Here is a 22209-nt window from a genome sequence, read left to right as displayed (position 1 = left end):
TCAGCTATTTATTATTCAATCTTTTTGACCTTGGTGTCATTCGATAGGGAATTTAACTGCTAAATAAAAGTGATCTTGGTATTTTTTCATAAAATCAGCTTTTTTAGTACCTAATCAAAGTTATAAAAGATAAAATGCACACCATTTTGAAACCAAAAGTATTTAGTACCGTAATGGTTATTGTTATTTTTCGTAAACACATTATGACTTGATAAATTTGTATACCAAGTTTTATAAAGATACCCTATCTTAATTAGTTCTTGTGACATAAATTTAAAACCCCAAAAAACAAAATGGTATATATATCATTAATGAGGCATTTTTGGGGGAAATGTTGTTGTTGATTTTTGTTATATTTTGACCCAATAAACCTATTCCTGGATCAAGCTCAAGCAATCGAATTTGTTTATAGGAAAATGGATGTACAGAGCAAATCCACAGTGGTCACACAAATAATATTACCACACTTTTTGAGAATATTTTAAACACCTTGTGACATAAGGCACCATTGACCACCATTGGTGAATTGATCCATTGTAGAACCATTTACTATTAGATACTGGAGTAGACATCCCAGCTATATAGACCAGCTGTTGCCAATTTTGTTATTGAAAAAGAACGTGGTTGTGAGCCAGTAACAGAATGTGCAAAGTTAGTGTGCCTATCTTCGCAGAGGCATTCTTCAATTGGGATGGTAAAAGCTTAATTCGATTTGGCCTGTTCTATGAAGTACCCTAAGTTTTGGTAAAAATCAACTAAACCCCTCAGACATTTTTGACTATCCGAATGTCATACGGTCCCAATTGATTTGGATAGGCCTAACTTAGTTGAAGTTCTTGTATTTTTTTAATAGTCAAGCAATCAATAAAGTAGACTACTAACTTAGAAATACTATCTAGAAACTACAACTTTATAAGAAAAGGGTCAAGATTCTGATTGCTTTAAAAGTAAAATAGCCCATGGTGGAAGGAAAATACATAGGTGTGCTATTCCCGTCATATTCTGACGTCACTCAGATTGCAAACGAAAGATCACCTGATTGTAACTGTCAAATTAGTATATGTATTTGTTTTGATTTGGTTGTTATTGTTTTTATAATGTGAGTTTTAATAAAAAAACAATATCAATAAAATCAAAACAAATACATACTAATTTGACAGTTACAATCAGATGATCTTTTGTTTGCAATCCAAGTGACGTCAGAATATGACCGGGAATAGCACACCTAGATGTATTTTCTTTCCACCATGAAAATAGCCTATATTTCACCTCAGCCATATCATTTGAATTATATTTAAGCTTAACTCACTCATTGTCATTTGGTAACTGAGCTCAAGAAGCAAAGAAAAAAAAAAGTCAGTTTACTGGATGTATCCTGAATTGAAACCATCTAAGGGTCTCTAATTAAAATTACAGAATAAGATCCCTGATCGAATGTTTCTTGTTATGTTTTTATAAATTGGGCTAGCAAATTCTTACACTAGCCTACTTAACTTAGGAAGGTACCATACAAGCTACAAGCTTTGACAATCCAAGGGGTGATTAGGATTTGTTAAGATAGAAAAGATGACGAGTGTTTTTTCCGAGTAATGAAATCATCAAACACAGTGTAAATATGTAGGTTTACATACAATTTAAATTAATGAGATAATAAAAAGTAAGGGTTTCCTTCATCGATCAGCAGCTCACAAAGTAAGCCTACTTGTTAGTTAAGATCAGGAGTGCCCAGAGGGGGGAACAGTGGCGCGCTTGTGCAACTGGAATTTTTTTTTTTTTTTGGGGGGGGGGCATTTTCGGGGCACAGTTTTCTGCTAGCTGTCATAATGAATGTAGGCTATCATTTTGTATAGGCTAAGCAGTGGGAAAAAGTGTTTTTAAGTAGTTCACCATTAAACACCAACATAATTTTGCTATTTGTAATTAATGTTCCTGGTGTCAGTCATTTTTTGTGTGGTGTCGGTCGATTTTCAGGCATTTTGCAGCAATGTTTATTAAAAACTATAACAAATCTACTTTGTAAAATAACTATACCTGTTATGTATTTTTATGCAGCTAAATAAATGCACATTAAAATTCAAGTTTGTCACCAAAATTGAAACATGATGAAATTACATACCAGCAATTCATTGAATGGACGAAACAAAATAAGGTTAAATTGATAATTGAAAATCTGCTTCTGGTTTATTTTGAAAACCTCTTAAGGGGAGTCTGTCCCTTTTACGCCCTAATGCTATTTAAATGGGAAGATATGCACCAATATAGGTACGCATTCCTCAGCAACCTATTAACCATTTAAAGTGAAATTTTTACTACATGATCTCTATGCCATAGGGTACCCGGCTTGCTAGTTAAAACTTAAATATATTCTTGTTTTTTATTTTTTATTTTTATAAATAAAATATGCAATTTTTTTACCTGATTTATTTTGTATGTTACCTTGGTAATGACTTAAACCAAATCATTTTAAACTAAAAGAGGTATCAAGCACTACTCACCATGATGTGAAGAAGATGTGTGTGAAGTTTCATATTGCTATCTCTTATAGTTTTTAAGTTATGCGTACCTAACTTTTAAAAAACACTATTTTCGGTAAAACGCCCTTGAAGTTCTAAAGGGCTTAGGTCGCGCATCCTAAGAACATTGAAAAATATCGTGCAGTACTATTTATTTGTTTTTTTTTATAAAAAAACTTTTGCAAAATATGAAGTGTTATATATATAAATAAACACAAAGAATTGGAGAATTTTTTAAGATAAAAATAAAAAAAAACCTTTTTTTTTCACCAAAAAGGTACAGACTCCCCTTAACCACTTTTTCACCCAACTCGTTGTGGACCACAATATTCGATGCTGAGATCCAACTGTAAATCAACTGTTTCACTATAATTATTCAGTTGTCCAAAAAAAAGAAACAACAATATTTCCTTAATTGTACCTAAAACGGTACCTACAGTATTTATGGTAAAAATGCTGCTAGCAGAACTTATTCCCTGAAAAAAAGCTACGTATTTATTTAACGAAGTTTTACAAACACGTAATTACATGAAATCAGCTGATACAATAAGTCGTTGCACCACTTTCAGAGGCAATGACAATAAACGAAAACATGTCCTCTCTAAGAAGTTATGAGTACCGGTAGTGATTGTTAGTAATTAAAAAAAAAAAAAAAAACTGTCCTAGGTAAAGTAGTGTATGCAACTCGCGTTAATAGTCTTTACGACACTCGTAGAAGTTTTTAAGCCACGAGCCTTTTCTACTCGTGTCGTAAAGACTAACTTAACGCAATTGTTGCGTAAACTACTATAATAAATTCTCATTCCCGCAATAGGCTTACCGTATGTAGAATGTCGAGACTTTAATTTAAGTTATATCCAGCATATCATGGTTACTTATTGTCAATAAATTTGAACAAAAAATTCAACACTCTCCTCCGTCACTACAATAGTCCAATATCAGCTTTTGATAACGTAGACGACAATCCAGAGTCCACGTCAGTCCGTCATAACCTGATTCAGTCTACTTCCAGTCCTGCCCGCCCACATGAATAATTGATAGGCCTATCTGTTTAATCGTTTCGTGTTTAAGTTAATGTTATATATAGGTACCCTACCCTAACTTAAGTGTTTGTGAAATTTGTTGACAACACCTCCAGAGGTGGATTTTGTAAGCCTGACGATGGTGGAGTTAAATAACCGCCAAAACATAAGTAGCCAATAAAATTCAACACTACAGTGTAAATGTTAAGGGTTGTCTGACAAGGTACAGCTTAACCATTAAGCTTATTAGTCATTAAACGTAATTCTGGGGCTATCAAAATGAATTAAGATTACTTTGTCACAAAAGCATTTCGTGCTGGTGGTTATTAAGGTAGGGATTGTGGGTATTTTGCCTGGCAATTTTTGTAGATGCATTGACTAAGTTATATTGTTGAACGTTTTGAAGACGTTGTCTATTGCACAACTAAGAACATGTTGGCTGACAGTTAGCCTAAGTTTCTTAATTGGAAATTTTTTAAATTCTGATTCATCAATTAGTTGGATATGATTTTGTATTGTTAAAATGACGTTTCCTATTAAAAATTTCATTTCACTTTATTAAATAACTTACTTGAAATTTTCCTTTTATGTGCTAAAGGGAAACTGCCAAGTATGTCAAATTGGCAGAAATAGGGGGGACTGCTTGGGGAGGGGGATTGCGGCTCTGGCTTTGGGGGGGATAGGCAACTCTGTTAGATACAGCTAAAGGGCTAGAAATATGGATTTTGATTAACTTAAACAATGACAGAAAAAAAAGAAATGACACAAAGAATACTTACTTTATTACTTTAGGCCTACATACTTTTCTTATTAAATGGCGACCATACAAAGTATGTATTTTAAGCCAAGTGTGAATGGAGATGAAAGTAGATGAGTGGCACGATCTTGTAGTCTTGTTAGTAACTAAGGTCGACATTCCTTATACACAGCTGAATAATCCCAAATAACTTAATGAGCCCATTACAGCTAATGGAACTCAACTCCAGGAACTTAGTGGTTCTCCATATGAGACATGGTGAGGGTTTCTGTGCTACACTAAGTTACTCTTACATTCTGATTGAATGTGGGGCAGTGGGGGGAGATTTTAAGGAATGAAATGAGGTCGTTGTCCTAGAAAGACGTGCATAAGATATGGTAATTTTTGCAGCTGTCAACTGATGAAAAATTATAAAACATTTGACTAAAATAAAAGATCTTTCAGAAAAACTCAATAAAATCGTCTCCCAAGGGTTAATGCACAATCAACAGTTTGAAGTTAGGCATAAGTTAAATGAAGGTAGGCTAGGCTACGGTATGCTAACATTAGGCCTGACGAGATGTAGGTGTGATCCATCGTCTTGTTGTTGTTGTTGCATAAATAATTATATCGAACAACCTTCTACAGGCAAAAATAATAGTTCCAATGACGGGTTTCATGACTGACAGTTCAAAACATTAATTGGGTCAAAACACAAATAGCCTAATGAATGATTACAAATTAGGAATCTTCAACTTGTTGAAGTGGAGGAATACCGAACTAACTTAATTTGGCTATTTTAGAACCAAAATAGCTGGCCAGTTAGATAGGCCTAGTTAAATCTATGCTCAACTCAGACCAGACCCCGAATTAAATATAAAACACCGAGTTAATTGACAGTTCCTTATGATTTAGAATAGGCTATTGCTTTTCATATGCTAGGCCTGTGAGAAATTACATTAACTTATTGAAAGTAGGAAAGGTAGACTTAGGCCCAATAAAATCAGGACATTGATGAATTCATCGATATTATATAGTTTTTGAAAAATCCATGAGGATATTGATTGATAAAGCATAATTTCTTACCTTTGAATATGCGGGAAGAATCTAATCCATAAATCAAAAAATTAGCACAATTTGGGTGTGTCTGCTGTGGTAAATACCTTGTAAAAAGTAAGGCAATAGCAACACTTCCCTTCTGTCAGCGATGCGCCATACTTTTTAACTTTACTTCACTACTTCCAATTCCAGTCCAATAATTCTGATTTCTGATTCCATCATTCCTTCATCTGATACTGATTTTGACATTGGAAGTCACTGAGCTATAATTCTAACTGGAGGTAGCACTGAATGTCAAAGATGCGTGTCGCCAGCCGCCATGTTTGCGTGAGGTGGGTGTCCATAAGAAGCCATATTATTGCTATAACTATTATTATACTTGGCTTAAAATACCTACTTTGTATGGTCACCATTTCAAAGAAAATTATTAAAGTATTAAAAGTATTCAAGTATGACAAAAATACTCACTGCTATACCAACCTAGTTATAAGAAGCCATGTTATTGCTATGGTAAGAAAACTTACTGCTATACCAACCTAACAAAATCAGCGACTCGCTTTTGACAGACTTCTGCCATGGCAGTGCTACCTCCAGTTATAATTTTAGCTCAGTGTTGGAAGTCTTGCCAATTTTTTTGTACGTCTTTGATTTCATCATTATACGGAGGCGTAGATTAAATATTCCCCCATGTGGAGGATCATCACATAAATTTTACGTAATAAGTATATATTGTCAATGGTAATGAAATGAAATGAAATGAAATTAAATGAAATGAAATTAAATGAAATGAAATGAAATGAAATGCTTTATTGTCGTTAAAACTGAGTACAAAGTTCATGACAATCGTCAAAAGAAAAAGAAAACAATCAAGATGGCAACTAAAACTAAAACTCTAAACCAAAGTACTCTTCATGTTTATACAGGCAAGCCTGGGTTAGAGTAGTTTTTAAAACATGTTTAAATTTTGAAACACACAGGTTTTTGATGGATGCAGGCAAGAAATTGTACATTTTAACACCTTGGTACTCAAAACTATTTTGAGTGGCTGTATACTTATGCCTTAGTGTAGACAGATTATCTTTAGATCTAGTACAATAGTTGTGAACATCAGATATCGACGGTAATATGGAAAGGCCCTCATTAATATATGTTAACCTCTGGTCTAAGAGAGAGCGAGTGAGAGAGAGGGGAGAGAGAGAGAGAGAGAGAGAGGGAGAGAGAGAGAGAGAGAGAGAGAGAGAGATTCAAGAGATTTATTACACCATTCAGTGATAATATGTGATGTGGAAAGCGAAAAGGGACCTCTTGTCGGAGATGCAAAATTTTCAGTACGGCCAATATAAGTAATTAAGGTATAAAATATAGAGCTTTGGGGTTTTATCGATTTTTATACCTCATTTAACATAGAACATGACAGTATCGGTTAAAATATCGAATTGAAGATGCAAAAGGTCGAAATAAATCATTTTGTTAGCCTCTGCGCGGTGGAGTTAAGTTTACAGGACATAGACAGTTACCTTGATGGGGACAAAAACTAGTATTAAGCTTGGTTATTCTTTGTTTAAACCCTGACCTGTCCAATTCCTTAAGGCAAAGGACTACGGATGGAGAGATCATGTATCATGTGTGTATGTATGTATGTCTGAGAAAAGGTACCTCTTGTCGCTCAATGCTATTTCGCCATCATAACGACAAGAGGTCCCATTTCTAGTATTCACTTTTTAAACAGATTTTAGTCCAAAAAATGAATTGTCCTGCATTCTAGTGGAAATTTAGAGAACAACAACAAAGTTCAGTTTACAGAGAACAAATTATCTCAAAAATGTTGCGGTCCCGACAAGAGGTACCTTTTCTTATCTTGGAGAAATAACATAGGGCCGACAAGAGGTCCCTTTTCTGGAATGTAATTTTTACGACATGCTTCTATAAAACAATTATTTAAATGAGAACTACCGTTAGTTGAGACAAAAATTTGTATTGGTTCCAAAGAGGACATTATAAGCTTTCCTTTGATACCAAAATAGTTTCTTAAATACGAAAAACACCGTTTTTACGCGTACTGTATTTGTAATTTTCAAATCAGTTTTTCTCCAAATGACCATTTTCGGTACTTTCCTGTTAAAGGGAACATTCATTATTATCGATGATTTTTTTTCTCGATATATCGATATTAACAAATTGAAACATATCAGCTGACAACTACGATAAATATTATTCAGTATATGAAACTGTTCTAAAAAAATAACATAACATAACTAACCAAACTTGCTGTAACATTTAAAAATTCCGTGTTTAACTTGCCTTTTCTATTATCAAACCCAAACGGAAGATTTAAATGGTACAGCAAGTTTGGTTGGTTATGTTAGGTTAGTTTAGAACAGTTTCATTCTTATAATCCATATAGACTATTTTAGCCTAAACAAGATCAGTTATTTGTTGTTGTCAATTTGTAATAGATCTGATCGGAAAACAAAAATATCGATATATCGAGAAAAAAATCATCGATAATAATGAATGTTCCCTTTAACAGGAAAGTACCCCATTTTCTATAACAAAATTTCAAAGCTCTATAACTTTAACAAAAAAATCATATATGCGTGGGACTTTCACCAATTGATTCGGAATTATAAATAAAGCTTTCAAAATGATTACTGATATAACTGTAATTCTTTAGTTTATGTGTTTAGAACTTGTTTTTAACTATAGATTAATTTTATTATTTTACTACAGTAATATTTAGCCTCTTAAATTTAAATTTTTAGTGATGCCTATTTATCATCATTGAAAGTAGACTGAGGGTTGATGTCGAGAGTAAGTTACATGTAGCATTTAATCTATCCTGCTTGCTTAAGGTAAACTAGAAAAATGGGAGAGAGACTTAAATAAAAAATTAAAAATACAATACTGTATTAATAATTGAGATCGTCGATTATGTCTTGGTGGATTATTGAAGGATTTTGCTTTAGCTGGGGATAAAATGGGGATTTTTGATTTTTTATTATTAGTCAGGTAGGGAATTTTAATAGGTCTATGACGGCAACACTGATTGTCGGACTGTCACTGTCACGTCACTCACTACACTATACTAAAAAAAATCAAACTCAAACAAAACTCAACCTCTGTCCCTGTCGTCAAGTCAGTGTCAATTCACTACTACTCCACTACTTGTCAAGTTAAGTTGTAACTTGACTTGTGAATGTGAGGAATATAGCTTGATTATTAGTTTTAATAATTAAACCTAAATTGATAGAAATGGCAAAGAAATTAACTGGTGACTCTGTTCTTACAGCGCCACCAAATATGAAGATGCCTCTTGTCGGCCTTGGAACTTGGCAGGTTGGTTCACTAAAAACAGCCTTCCTTTTGTGCTAACTTTATCTAGACACCTATGAAACTAGTCCTATACTTTCCTTACCATAAAGTTTTATTATAAAAACCACAACCTGTATTTTGAAGTTTGTTTAAGTTAGGCTAGGCCTACATATTATTGATGCGCTGTTTGAGCCTCGAGACGTTTCGATTGTATTTTTGTTTAGCGATAGGTTCTTACCGAGAGGTTTTATCGAGATTTTCGTAGAGATTGTCTTGTTTCAGCACGACTTTTCTTCTCTCGTATCTCGCATTCGTCTAGAGAACCGAGAGGCGAGAAGTCCCTACCGAGATGTTCATGACGATTGTTTTGTTAATGCAGCATTGCCATTTATTATCATCTAATTTCTAAGTATTGTATCTATTCTATAAAAATACTTTGTATCCAAGATGGCGGTCAAAAATTTATACCCAGTCAAAATGAAGTAGGCCTAAGTTAACTTAGGCCTACTTACCACTCTACAATGATCTGACGTAGTCCAGAGTTGATATGTCAAGAAATGTAGAAAAAAGTACGGGGGAACTCATTTAAAACTCAACCTGTATGGTATCTGTGAACGCGATAACTTGAGTAGCCTAATTTTTGTCCGATTTTGATGAAATTTGGTTTGAAGGTGTAAGGCAAAAATTTGGTTACAGAGAAAATTAAAAAAATTGTAAATTTAAAATTCCCAATGTTATTCTTATGGTGAGTATTATAAAATTATTTAGTTTGCTTGTTTATGGATATATTTTTATCAAACTTGACAAATTTATTTATTTATACTGAGCTATTAATATTTGATAAAAACAAAAAAAACACTGCCTGTATACACCTACACAAATCGACACAGGAAAGTTAGGCTACTAATCTTGTACCACTATTATTTATTAACTTTTTGTGTCCAAATCACCATATTCTAATAGACACCTGCAAAAAATTGGTAAAATATATGGACATAGAGGTCGTGCGGAACGAGGTGAAGCTTGGAGGGGAATAGTGGTGTGGCGGGGGAAGTTTCGCTATGCGAGGCGACGATCGGCTCGTCTCCTACCCCCACCATGGATTTCCCCGCTTTAGACAGTTCCCGCCGAAAATCTCAGGCTTCACCTCGTTCCGCACGACCTCTAACAGTGTTGTTTTCTCTTTATTTTCAGTAAACTTATGTATTTTTAGGCTTAAGTTGTGGGTTTGTGAATTATTAGAGACTTTTTTGAGCGCCAAATAACTCTTTTCTACAGTCAGACTTCGGTCTTGTGGGGAAGATTTCCATTTTCCCTGTAACTATGTAACCATGAACCTGTAACTATTGTAGGCATTCTATATATTCTCTGCAAATAAAAAAACCTTCTATCTCATAATATATGACATCTTCTGCTAATTTTATACTGAATGCCGAGTACCGGCACTCCAAAACATATACTGTACTGTAGTGTTAATAATTTAAGTTTATTTGGCAGGCAGGGGAAGATGTGATAGAAGCTGCCCTCAATGCCGCTCTAGAAGCAGGCTATAGGCACATTGACACTGCCTTTGTCTACATGAATGAAGCCGCCATTGGGAGAGCTTTAAAAAAGTGGTTTGATAGTGGGAAACTAAAACGTGAAGAACTATTCATCGTCACAAAGGTAAGACATTGTAAAATAACCATATAGTTATTAGAATCAATTATTAATTTTGAATCATGACGTTTGCTTGAAAATTTCCAACAAAACAGTTTTCTTGTGTTTTTAAATAAGATTCACAGTTCTTAGTTAAACCTATTCATTTAAAAAAAATCAAATGGCTGCAATTTAAAATTTGTACATTGTAAAGTTTTGTCGATTTTTCGATTATTAGTGACACAACAAATTAAGATCCACCTTTTTTAAAGATATATTTTAGTGAGTCCAATCAGGTAAATAAAAAAAAATTGTTTGGGCTGCAGTGTAGATAGGCTATTTTACTATTTTCTTTTGTAGACATGTAATAAAAAATGAGCAAGATGTGTAAAGAGCTTGTTCACTCGTTGGTGTATATGACGTCTAAATTGAAGTCATCATCATACCAGGGTGACTCCCTTGAGTAGGTATACCCTTCAGATATATATATGAAATAAATTTAATTTAGAGTAAATATAATACCTGTCTAAGTATTAATTTCATACATTCCCTAAGGAGTTGAAAAATCACTTAACCATGTTTGGCTCTATGAAGATAGAGAATTTTTTAACGTAAAGGTAAACAAATGTCAGGGTTTCATTGCCGACGTGAACGTGTCCCAGTTTTCAACATTTATTTTCCTTTTAAGTTTTATCAATCTGTAATATTAATGTTTTGAAATGGGATATTCTATTATATTTAATCAATTCTACATTCTTGACAAGTTATTTATAGTGTCACATTATTTTTTTGAAATTTTGTATTGTTTTTAAATAATTCAAATATAAATTAAATTTTGAGTTGTGGTTCTAGCTACCAAACATAGCAATGAACGAAAAATATGTGGAAAAGTACCTGAGCCAATCGTTGTCTGATTTGCAACTGACCTATGTGGATCTGTACCTGATCCATCATCCCGTCGGACTGGTGCATGGAGAGGGTCCTCTGCCTCGGGATGATAAGGGCAACATCCTTGTAGATATGTCTACTGACCATGCTGCTATTTGGAAGGTAAATTTTGATCATTCACTTGATTTGAATTTTCTTATTGCCATATAACAATCGGCCAATTCACTTTTTCTTCTTGATTTCACCAATTAATTTATTTTTAACAAAGTTTGTGAGATTTATTTAGTAGGCCTAATTCTTTACTGGAAATAACTATAAGTAAGATCAAACTTTCTTATTGTATGAATGAATTCATTCAGTTAGTAAAGTAGCCTAATCAACATAAGGTAAATAATAAATAATTAGGCTATATAACCAACCTGAATTCACTGCTTACAAATTCGTTGTGAAAGTTATGTTGCTTAGGATTGCAAATACTTTGTTACTATGCCATATTATCTTTTACAACAATTCTAGGGGGAACAAACAGGACCGTCGCGTGGTTTATTGGCGTCCGAGGCGGAATGTCAGGCGCCCCCCCCCAAACACACAATGAGTGATGCTCGAAAGTTGTGTGGCGAGTTGTGTCGCTATCTTCGTTTTAATGCCCAACAACAACAGACACCCATACGGATTAAATTACCTTACAAAAATAATAGAGTCAGGAATCAGACATTAAATTACTTACATTTTTAATGAAAATATTTTTTAATTGATGATAATCAAATCTATAATTAATGTAAGAAAATATTATAAAAAGTACTATGTATGTTATTGAACTACAGATGAAATGAATATTGAACTGGCGGCAATAGAAATTAAGGAAAGGAGAAGAAACCTTCTAATCTTGGGACTCTACAGACCACCCAATGGGGACCTACAAACTTTTTTCTCAAACCTGCAAAACCTACTACACACTCACTCAAAACCCCGGAAGGAGATCATCATTATGGGCGATTCAAACCTAAATATAATCGACAAAGACAAAAGCAACATCAAAGACCTTACTGCTCTACTAAATATTTTTGACATAAGAATAGAAGAACTGCCCCATACCAGAATTACACACACTACAAAAACTAGTATAGACTGCTGCTACACAGATATAAACCCTGCAAATATAAAATCCGAAACCACACAAAACTTTATTTCCGACCATCTCGGAGTTTTCTGCAAAATAAACCTTTTCAATCCTAAACCATCAAATATAAAAAAATACTCAAGACAGATAACAACTAAATCCCTCTCTGATGTAAAACATGCACTATCAAACGTGGACTGGTCAATAGTTTATCAACATAAATGCACAGAGGAAAAATATAATACATTCCTAAGAACCATCGTGGAAATTATGCAGACACACATGCCAAAGACCTACAAAACCTTAAAAAATGGCAATAATGGCGTAAACGAATTCATTTATGATGACAATATAAATGAACTACGACAGGAGATGAAACACTCACACCTAAAATACTTAACAACAAATAGGCCTGAGGATAAAGCTACTTTTACAGAAACAAAAAAGAAGTATGACTCCGAAATAAAACTAAAGAAAAGGTCAAAAATATCATCTAAAATTGAAGAATCAAAAAACAAAAATAAAGAAATCTGGAGAATCATAAATAAAGAAAGAAATAAAAACCCATACAACAGAGAAAATATTATGCTTAGGGAGGGAAATGAAATCATCTCGTGCCCAGAAAAAATAAGTGAACTTTTTAACGACTATTTTATCAAAATCGGAGGCTCTGCTGAAAACTCCCACAACAACAGGGAAATATTGCAAGAACAAGAAGAAATGCAAACCCCTCAAGAACCCTCACTAGGAATTCTATCAAAATTCAATACAATAAACAAAACCGAATTAAACAATATATTTAAAACTTTTGATTCAAAAAATGTGTGCGGCTTTGATGAAGTCCCAAACTCTGTTATAAAATACTGCAAAGAAGAACTAATAAACCCCCTACTAGACATCATAAACAGTTCAATCCTAAATTCACATGTACCTGATAAAATGAAAATAGCAACAATTTACCCAAAGTATAAAAAAGGAGAAAACAATTTAAAAACAAACTACAGGCCAATCTCAATACTACCCACCCTCTCAAAATATATAGAGAAAATAATTTTTAACCAGATAATGGACCATCTAAACGAAAACAACCTCCTAACTGAAAAACAACATGGTTTTAGACCTCAAAAATCCATTACTACAGCAGTATTTCAATTCTGTGACTTTATAACAAAAAACTGGGAAGAAAATAACAATGTCATAGGAATATACCTGGATATAGAAAAAACATTTGACAGTCTAAACTGGAAAACCCTTATAAGTAAATTAAATGCACTTAACATAAAACAGGACGCTCAAAAATGGATCAAAAGTTATCTCACAAATAGAAAACAACAAGTAGAAATAGGCTACATAAAAAACAACATTGAACTTAAAACCAAATCTAGACTTCAAGATATGACCCAAGGAATTCCACAAGGAAGCATCCTTGGCCCCCTCCTGTTCATCATATATATGAACAATTTTCCAGAAAACCTACCAACAGGAATGGACTGTATTATTTTTGCCGATGACACCACAGTACTAATCCCTCGAGATCATCACCTCATAACTAACGGAGGAATAGAAAATATTTTAAAACATATCGAGCAATTCTGCAAATCAATAGACCTTAGAATCAATAACGCCAAAACTGTTACAATAGAATTTTCCTGCAAATCAAACCCAAACAAAGCCCCTCTAGGTAACTCAAACCCAAACAGATCAGACCATACCAAATTTCTGGGAATAGAAATAGACGAAAACCTAAAATGGGAACACCATATCAATTCACTGCAACAAAAACTATCTACATCAATCTATGCTATGAGAAGGATAACTAACCTAACCGACTTTACTACAGCTAAAATTGCCTACCATGCACTCATAGAATCACACCTCCGCTTTGGAATTGTTGCCTGGGGCGCAGCAAGTACAGACCTTTTCCAATCAATTTTCATATTACAAAAGGAAGCAATAAGAACCCTAAATAATACCCACTATCAAGAACATTGCAAACCATTTTTTATAAAAAACAAAATTCTCACATTAACATCCTTATACTTGATTGAAGTGATAACCCAAACAATGAAACTGAATCCCACTAAACGATCAGAAACTCATAACTACAACACCAGGAAAAAAACCGATCTGAATCTACCGCAACACAGATTAGAAAAAACAGCAAAAACCCCAACATATAGAGGGATGAAACTTTACAATTTATTACCACATCGGCTAAAAGCTATTACAGACCCGAAAAAATTTGCTAACCAACTGAAAAACTATCTCCTTGAACGACCCTACTACAGTTTAAATGAATTCCTGGATGACCATACTTTTAACAGAAGACAATAAAAAACCAAGATACAACTAAGAAGATAAAGATAAAGAAAAAGATGACGCCTCCCCCAATCTTGATGACTGCGGAGGAGAAGAACAGCAGTAAGCAGTAAGTAAGTATTAATTAATACAGTTAAAATTGAAATTAATGCAATGGTATGCAAAACCTCAGGCCAAATCTACTCTGAATATAATATACAGAATAAAAGAAAACCACGTTACCACATTTAGATCCTGAACATTAAAAGTAAATGACTCGTAAACACTTATTAAACTAAGCTGACAGCTGAGCTGAGACTGCCGTAGGAGGAAAAAGTGACTGGGGTAGGGGTGGATCTCAAGGTCGGCCGTTGGCCGGTCGGGCGAAATAAAAATGGTAGCTACGTGTACAGAGCAAGACTGCGGCATTGCAATATTGATTTAGGCCTATATTAAGATAATTTAGTTGTGACAGGGCCTTCAACCTCACAGTGGGGTTCATTATTAGGCTTTTATTACTAAACTAAAAGTAGTAGCCTATATGTACAAGAAAATCCAGCTACTCCATTTTTACAAAATATTTAATTTGGGAAAACGTTGCAAATTTTAAAGTGATTGGTGTCATAAAATGTATTGAACAAATACATATTTCTATGAATTTAATGCATACAACGTAATATTCAAAATTCAGTTGTACCTAACTTTCCAAAATACGTTAGCCTATGTACATCTAACTTAATTTTTTCAATTTTGTTGCATTACTTTTGCCGTGGCGCCCTGCAAGCCACCGCTTCCACGGCGCCCGGGGCGGCCGCCCTGGTCGCCCCACCCAGGCGAATTAAAGATTAACCCAGGCCCTACGATTGAAGTATTTAGATGCTTTGTTAATTGGGGAGGTGGGCTTAAAATGTCCTTGTGTTATTTCTATTAATGTTTTTCTGTGTATGTCCGTCTACTGTATATAGAACAAAGATAGGAAACATTTTTCTTGGTAGTTTTAAAATATTGACTGACGGTGACAAACTTAGGAACTAAAAATGGCTGACCTTGACATAGCCTTTATCAATATTAAATATTGAGTCCAAATTTTGCACTAATTGCTACTTTTGTATATAGTTTAATAACTTTGGGTTTTGTTGGTTATGTCTTTTCTCCTCTTGCATTATCATTACAATATTGTCAAGTTTTAAGTCTTATCTGGTGTTGTTGGAAACCACTTCCTTCAAGGCTTTTAGGAAATACATTGGGGAACTATAATTGCTGAGATACTTTTATTGATTACCATACTGTTTCTATAAAATAAGTTATCTCAATTCAAATCAAATAAAATGAAATCCATTTATTGCCATCAACATTAAATACATGTATAGCATTGTCATACAGTTTTCATCACATTATTTTTCATTCCATGATATATGATCTACAAATTCTTTGACATTAGCCTATATTCACATAAATCACCCAAAATCTTTCTAATAGTAAATTTAAATCTTTTTATTTCAAGAGATTTAATGTGAGCAGGTAATATATTATACAATCTTTTTCCAAATTCACCAAAGTTATTGATTTTGGTCATAAAATTACATTGGTTTGGACGAAGAAAGTGTTTTGTCTGGTAAAATAGTTATGAACTGAATCATTTGTAGGGAAGTCTGTAATATTATTATTTGTAATATACAGTATACAGCCTCTAAAATATACGAAGAAGTGACCGTTAAAATTCCAAGTTCCCTTAATAATAGCTTACAATATGTTTCACTGTCAACATTGAATATTTTTCTAACAGCTTTCTTTTGCGACCATAGCAGCTTTTTAGCATTACCAGAAAGACCCCATACAACAATACTATAAGACACATGACTTTGAATGTGAGCAAAATAACTGGATTTCAACACATCCAAACGGTCTAAGTTTTCTTTTCATAAAAGTACCCTTGGCAACTTTTTACAAATTATAGGCCTATCAATATGCAAATCCCACTTAATGTTAGGCTATAGTAATACTCCCCAAAAACACTATCTGAACAGGTACTTCCTAAAGTAAATTCAATATTCTGTGTTTTGTTTTGCTACTACTTATACACAATGAATTGGTAGCAGTCCAGTCCTCGATTACAGAGTTAGTAGTACTGTATGTAGAAGATTTTTAAGGAAGAACAATTACAATTTAGCTAAATCATCATCATGCATCATATAAGATTTAACATTTTCATTGCTTAATGCATAAGTTAAATATACATAGTAGGTCCTATAATTGATCCTTGTGGTACGCCTGACTGGACGGATAGATATGAGGAGAAGCATCCATCATAATTAATACACTGATTGATGTCTGTCACTGTTATTATTGTGTAAAGTTTCGCTTGATCCACTCCTAAAAATTATCCTGAGTTCAACAGAAAAGTAGCAAATGTCTTTAATAATATAGTATCAAAATATTCTGCGCATAACTGGATCAAAAGAGTCAACAAATCACTGCTTGAAAAGACAGTAGTTATTCTCATTTTCCCACATGTGTAAAGCCTACAGCAGAAAGTTGAATAACTTTCAGTGACAAATTTTTTACTAAAATCTAAAGCAAAATAACATGTTTCAGGCAATGGAGGCCCAAGTCGATGCTGGACGGACAAAGGCTATTGGAGTTTCTAACTTCAACAGCGACCAGATTGACCGCATTTTAAAGACAGCTCGGATACCTCCGGCCAACAATCAGGTGGAGCTGTACTTGTATTGTCAACAGAAGCCTCTGCTGGAGTGGAGTAGACGTACTGGAGTAACTATTTGTGCTTACGCTCCACTAGGATCCCCCTCCATGAGTCAGTTTGTCAAGGCCGTCTGTGGCTCTGATGAAGGGTAAGGATATTTACCATGTTGACTAACCTATGTGGAGTAGACGTACTGGAGTAACTATTGAGAGTAATCATGTAATCATTGAGAGCAACCAATCAACGTGGAAACCCAGAAATTTCAAGTGAATTTTCATGGTGAGGCAAAAGCTCATAAATTACGGTAAGTAAATGTTGTATAGGACTTGGAAATTTTCATTTTTTTTTTAATCACCGCCAATAGCTTATGGGCATGTATTGTTTCACTGATGTTCTGTCAGTCTTCTTTCCTTTACCGTCATCTGTCAGTCTTCTTTCCTTTACCGTCATGCAACGTAAGAACACCCGCGATTGTGACCGTAATAGTAGTTGTGATCACAATTCCAATGTTTTGGCAGTCTCTAGTTTCTGACAAAACACATTGGAAGTAAATAAACAATAAAAGTAAATCAGCACCTGGGAACGGATAACCGGGCGGGAACGCCAGGCTGTGCCGCCAATATTACCGCTGTTGGTATTGAAATAGGTACCATTACGCCGGTACCGGAATCTTAACCTTTCCTGGACCGCCTATAGCATGTTAACAGACAGTAAAAATATTTGATTTGGATAGAAACTAAAACTATTTTTTTAAATCTATAATTTATATAGAATGTTGTAAATATTTGACCTATGCAGCACTTTTGTCCAAAATAATTTTGTTTATCAGTTTATTTTTAATTTTTAATTACATTTTTAAAATTTTTTTTAATTGAATATCTTATTTTTCTAGAAAAACTTTCCTCATACATAGATTAAAGATGTAATTAAACAAAACAACGTTTTTACAAAGATTAATGTTGTTATGTTATAGACAATCAACTATAACAATAACTGTCGTAATAAAACGGCGGATATTTCCGACTACCGTCCGCTATGCCCAAAATGCTAGCGGATATATCAGTCTATGGTCCGGGAAGGGTTAAGATCTGTTCTCGGTTCCGGCGGTACCGAAAGTTGCTTTCATGTACCTCCGGTACATTATTATGTATCATATGTCATTGTATGATGACACATCACTAATCACAAACGTGTGTAGGATCAAAGAACTAAACCCTCTCGTGGACCCTGTGGTGGTTCGAATAGCTGAGGCTCACAACAAGACTGAAGCACAAGTGTTGCTAAGGCATCTACTGCAGCTTGGAGTAGCCGTCATACCAAAGAGCAGCAATCCTTTAAGGATCACCCAAAACTATCAGGTAAAACATGTTTACTACAACTATATTACATGTTTTCTATATTCTCGGATTTGAACCACAATTTAGATTAGTTGACCTTGTTCTATTATGAGCAATTAAAGAACTAACGAGGGGACCCGTGCGTGAATTGCACATTTTAATGGGCGCTGGACGAAAGCCACGAATGTTTATGGCCCTAAGCTGGGGGGACGTAAGCCACGGCAATTAGTGAGGGGTTGAGAAGATATAATCCTAGGGACAAAAGCCACGACAGCGGGCCAGGTAGTTGGGAGGAGCGAGGGAGAAACGGGAATCTCCCACATGAATATGGCAATTATATGCAGACGCAGGACGCAAATATTTTGCTTAAGCTGTTTGATGATGTTTCAATGAATTTTCAAATAAAATTGTACGTCATGGAGCTAACAAATAAAAGCAGATGAATGGAACCTTAATAAAATATTTCATGTATATTATGTCTGTTGATCGCTTAGTTAATTCTTTTGCTGTTTTAGTTTCTTTCCCTGTTGAATCAAAATCAAATATGTAAATAGATACATTTGTATGTATTGGCCAACCTGTTTTAGATCCAATATAAACAATATTCTGATAGTAAATGTGGGTTTTTTAGATGTAGACATGTGAGCATGTGTACGACTAATTTACATGATTAACCCTATATAGGCCAGAATTTAAAAAATCTATTTTGAGTATCATTACTAAATACTCAGTTCAGTTCATTACAGAACTCCTAATAATACACGTATGCATGTACTTATAACGTTTGTAACCTAACTTTTGTTATTATTCAAGAATTAAGCCAATATTGTGAAATATGATTAAATTAACCTTGTAATTACATGAACTCAACATTAAATATAAGTATAAAAAGTCATACTTTTTTCATATATAATTTCAATAAACTGCATAAAAATAAGAAATTATGCGGGTGCCCATTCGGTTTTAACAGGGGTATACATTTTTATCTAAGGCATAACGGATAATGCAAAGCCCTATAACATTTAAACTTAACTTCATGGCTGAACAAATTTAACATATTAAAAAGTGATGATGCCGCACATTCAGGCGAATACAGGCGAATACACGCCTGGGTTGAATTTATTCGCCTATTGGGTCTGATGATGATTGGAGTGTCTAATCGAAATTGATCACCACTTACCATCTTGTGATTAACAGTATAAGCGTTAATTATGTTTTAAGTGTTATAAGACGTGTTTCTTTTATTTACTTTCCGTAGAATTTGTAGTGACTGTATTCTTTGTGTTGAGTGTGCTTTTAAAACGATATACGTTACAGGTTATAATTCATTATCATTGTATTACTTGTAAATTGGCAAGTCATGAAATAAAAAATCTGGAATCTTTTGTTACTTAGTAATAAATCATCTCCTTTCTGTTACTATAGATTTTGTTGTGCAAGTGTAAATACATAATTTATTTCAGGTTTTTGATTTTGAACTAACTGAAGCAGAGATGGCTCAACTCAACGCTCTAGACAAAGGAGAAGAAGGCAGGCGGTTTATCGGTGGAATTTTTAAAGGGATTGAAGTTCACCCTGAATATCCATTCAAGTAATCCCACTCATTGTATCTGGAGAAGATTACTTTCCACACAGCACTATTACATCACATCATAGTAGGCCTATTATAGACCTGATCAAGTAATCACTTTATAAAAAAAACAACAAAAAAACAGAACACTACTGAAATACCAGGAGAATAGTAGGCCTACCCAACAAATTTAATATTTACAAAAATTAAAATGTGGACTTAAAAAATGTTATCCATATAATAGCATCAATGCTAAAATGATTATAAGTAATGCTAGTGGGGCAAAACTAACAGTGTCTTAGTGAAATATTAGAACTAAAATTCTCCAATTTGGCCTGACAATGCCTGGTGTGACCAATTAAAAAAATTCCCTATGGGAACATCATTTGCCTTTTCGTACAAGTTTACAGTAAGTGTTATATCAAAGAGGGTTAAAGGTCTATTTTATTATACCCATTTTACTATTAATTTTGCAAAGTAACACACACTGGTAAGTATATATTTTGATGTACAAAGTATTAAGTCCGTCCACGTTAAATCATCAATAACTTGTCATTTATGGATTAGACATGGAACATTTTTACAGGGTTATTTGGGTCAAGCAATACTGTTTTCAATATAAATATATTTTTAAGTTTTCAAAAATATTGCTGTTGAATTTGAAAGTTTTATTTGAAATTGTTTTCTTCTTTAAATGTTTATATACTATTGTTGACTATTGTCCTGTTCATGCATTCAGATATAATAAGTGGAATGAATGATATGTTCATAATAAGTATGTTGTTGTTATTAATTTTCAAAGTGCTCTTATCTTTTTATGTGAGGCATGAACAACATTTTTTTACATTTGTTTTACGTATTATTATAATTTAATTGGCTACATTTCTAGCCAAGTATGTTTGGGTATAGATTGCCCCTGGGCAATCTATCTCAGAGGAGGGTGGGGTCCGCGCACACAAGCCTCAAGTTCCTGCATCAAAATATAAGAGGATTGTTAAGCAAAATAAACGAGTTGGAGATATTTGTTGACGATGAATGTCCAGACTTTATCTGTCTAACCGAACACTTTTTAAAAGCAGAAGAAGCTGAAAACTCCGCAATCAACGAATACATGTGCATAACATCTTTCTGCAGATCAGGAATGAAAGGCGGGGGAGCCGGCATATGGGCCAAACCCGGAGTTGACTGCAAACCTCTTGATTGTGATGAGTTCTCAAAAGAGGGTATTTGTGAGCTTGCTTCTGTTTCAATAACCATAGATGATGATGAGACAATTTTGCTGTTGGCTGTATATAGACCCCCTTCAAACATGCATGCAGAGTTTTTTGATATTATAACTGACTGTATCAATAAATATTATAATCGCCACAACACAATTGTTGTTATGGGTGACATTAACATAAACCTTTCTTGTGACACACTTATTGCTCAACAGCTTACATCAAACCTGGCCTCATTTGATCTTCATAATATTATAACAACTTACACTAGAGAAGTCAATGGGTCTCGTAGTCTCATAGACCATGTGTATACAAACAAGAGTAACGTCAAGGGCTTTGTCATAGCCTCAGGCCTATCAGATCACAGCGCTCAAACTGCAATTTTGCAATTCAATACCACTCCATTAGCTCCGAAAACCTTTTTAAAGTATGAAAGATTGTTTTCTAATTCTAACATGGACTTATTCTCGTATTTTATCTCAAAAGAAAACTGGCATGAAGTTTATGATGCAGCAGATTTACAATCCAAGTTTGACACATTTTTAAGCAAAATTAAATATTTATTCGAAAACTCATTCCCCATGAAGTACAAAAAAATCAATAAAAATACAACTAGAAAAAAGATAAAGTCACCTGAGGTTACGAAGTTTAAGGAACAGCTGTTTGCCCTATATAACAAAACAAAAAATCTTGATTCGTCCCACAACTTGGTTCACCATTACAAAAAGTTAAAAAATCAGTATAGACGTTTAATAAGACAAATAAAGTCAGAGGACACTTTAAAGAGAATTG

General features: G+C 34.0%; 2 protein-coding genes across 3 annotated transcripts in view; one reads left to right on the top strand and one right to left on the bottom strand.

Annotated features, from left to right (window-relative positions):
- LOC129005631 (uncharacterized) overlaps positions 1-5505 on the bottom strand; it is a 44435-nt gene extending 38930 nt beyond the window's left edge. For both annotated transcript variants that reach the window (XM_054434589.1, XM_054434590.1), the window contains exon 1: positions 5358-5505. The gene's annotated coding sequence lies outside the window, so the exon portion shown is untranslated. The remainder of the gene's footprint in view (positions 1-5357) is intronic.
- Positions 5506-8474: 2969 nt separating this feature from the next.
- LOC129005625 (1,5-anhydro-D-fructose reductase-like) lies at positions 8475-21034 on the top strand. Its single transcript, XM_054434582.1, has 6 exons — positions 8475-8666; positions 10140-10307; positions 11133-11330; positions 17182-17438; positions 18489-18648; positions 20091-21034. The coding sequence occupies exons 1-6, from the start codon at positions 8583-8585 to the stop codon at positions 20220-20222; spliced, it is 999 nt and encodes a 332-aa protein (XP_054290557.1). The 5' UTR covers positions 8475-8582; the 3' UTR covers positions 20223-21034.
- Positions 21035-22209: the final 1175 nt, after the last annotated feature.

This window comes from Macrosteles quadrilineatus, unplaced genomic scaffold (assembly GCF_028750875.1).
Source record: "Macrosteles quadrilineatus isolate MER2022 unplaced genomic scaffold, UCM_ALF_1.0 Scaffold_28__1_contigs__length_1566739, whole genome shotgun sequence".
In the NCBI taxonomy this organism is placed as follows: domain Eukaryota; kingdom Metazoa; phylum Arthropoda; class Insecta; order Hemiptera; family Cicadellidae; genus Macrosteles; species Macrosteles quadrilineatus.
This window is presented reverse-complemented; position numbering and strand designations above follow the sequence as displayed.

What these genes read in the sequence shown, in the direction of transcription:
- LOC129005625 (XM_054434582.1), top strand. Translation starts at nt 8,583, where the DNA reads ATGGCAAAGAAATTAACTGGTGACTCTGTTCTTACAGCGCCACCAAAT. An exon ending in TCGGCCTTGGAACTTGGCAG is followed by an intron (nt 8,667 to 10,139) that starts GTTGGTTCACTA and finishes TTTATTTGGCAG; the next exon opens with GCAGGGGAAGATGTGATAGA. An exon ending in AACTATTCATCGTCACAAAG is followed by an intron (nt 10,308 to 11,132) that starts GTAAGACATTGT and finishes TTGTGGTTCTAG; the next exon opens with CTACCAAACATAGCAATGAA.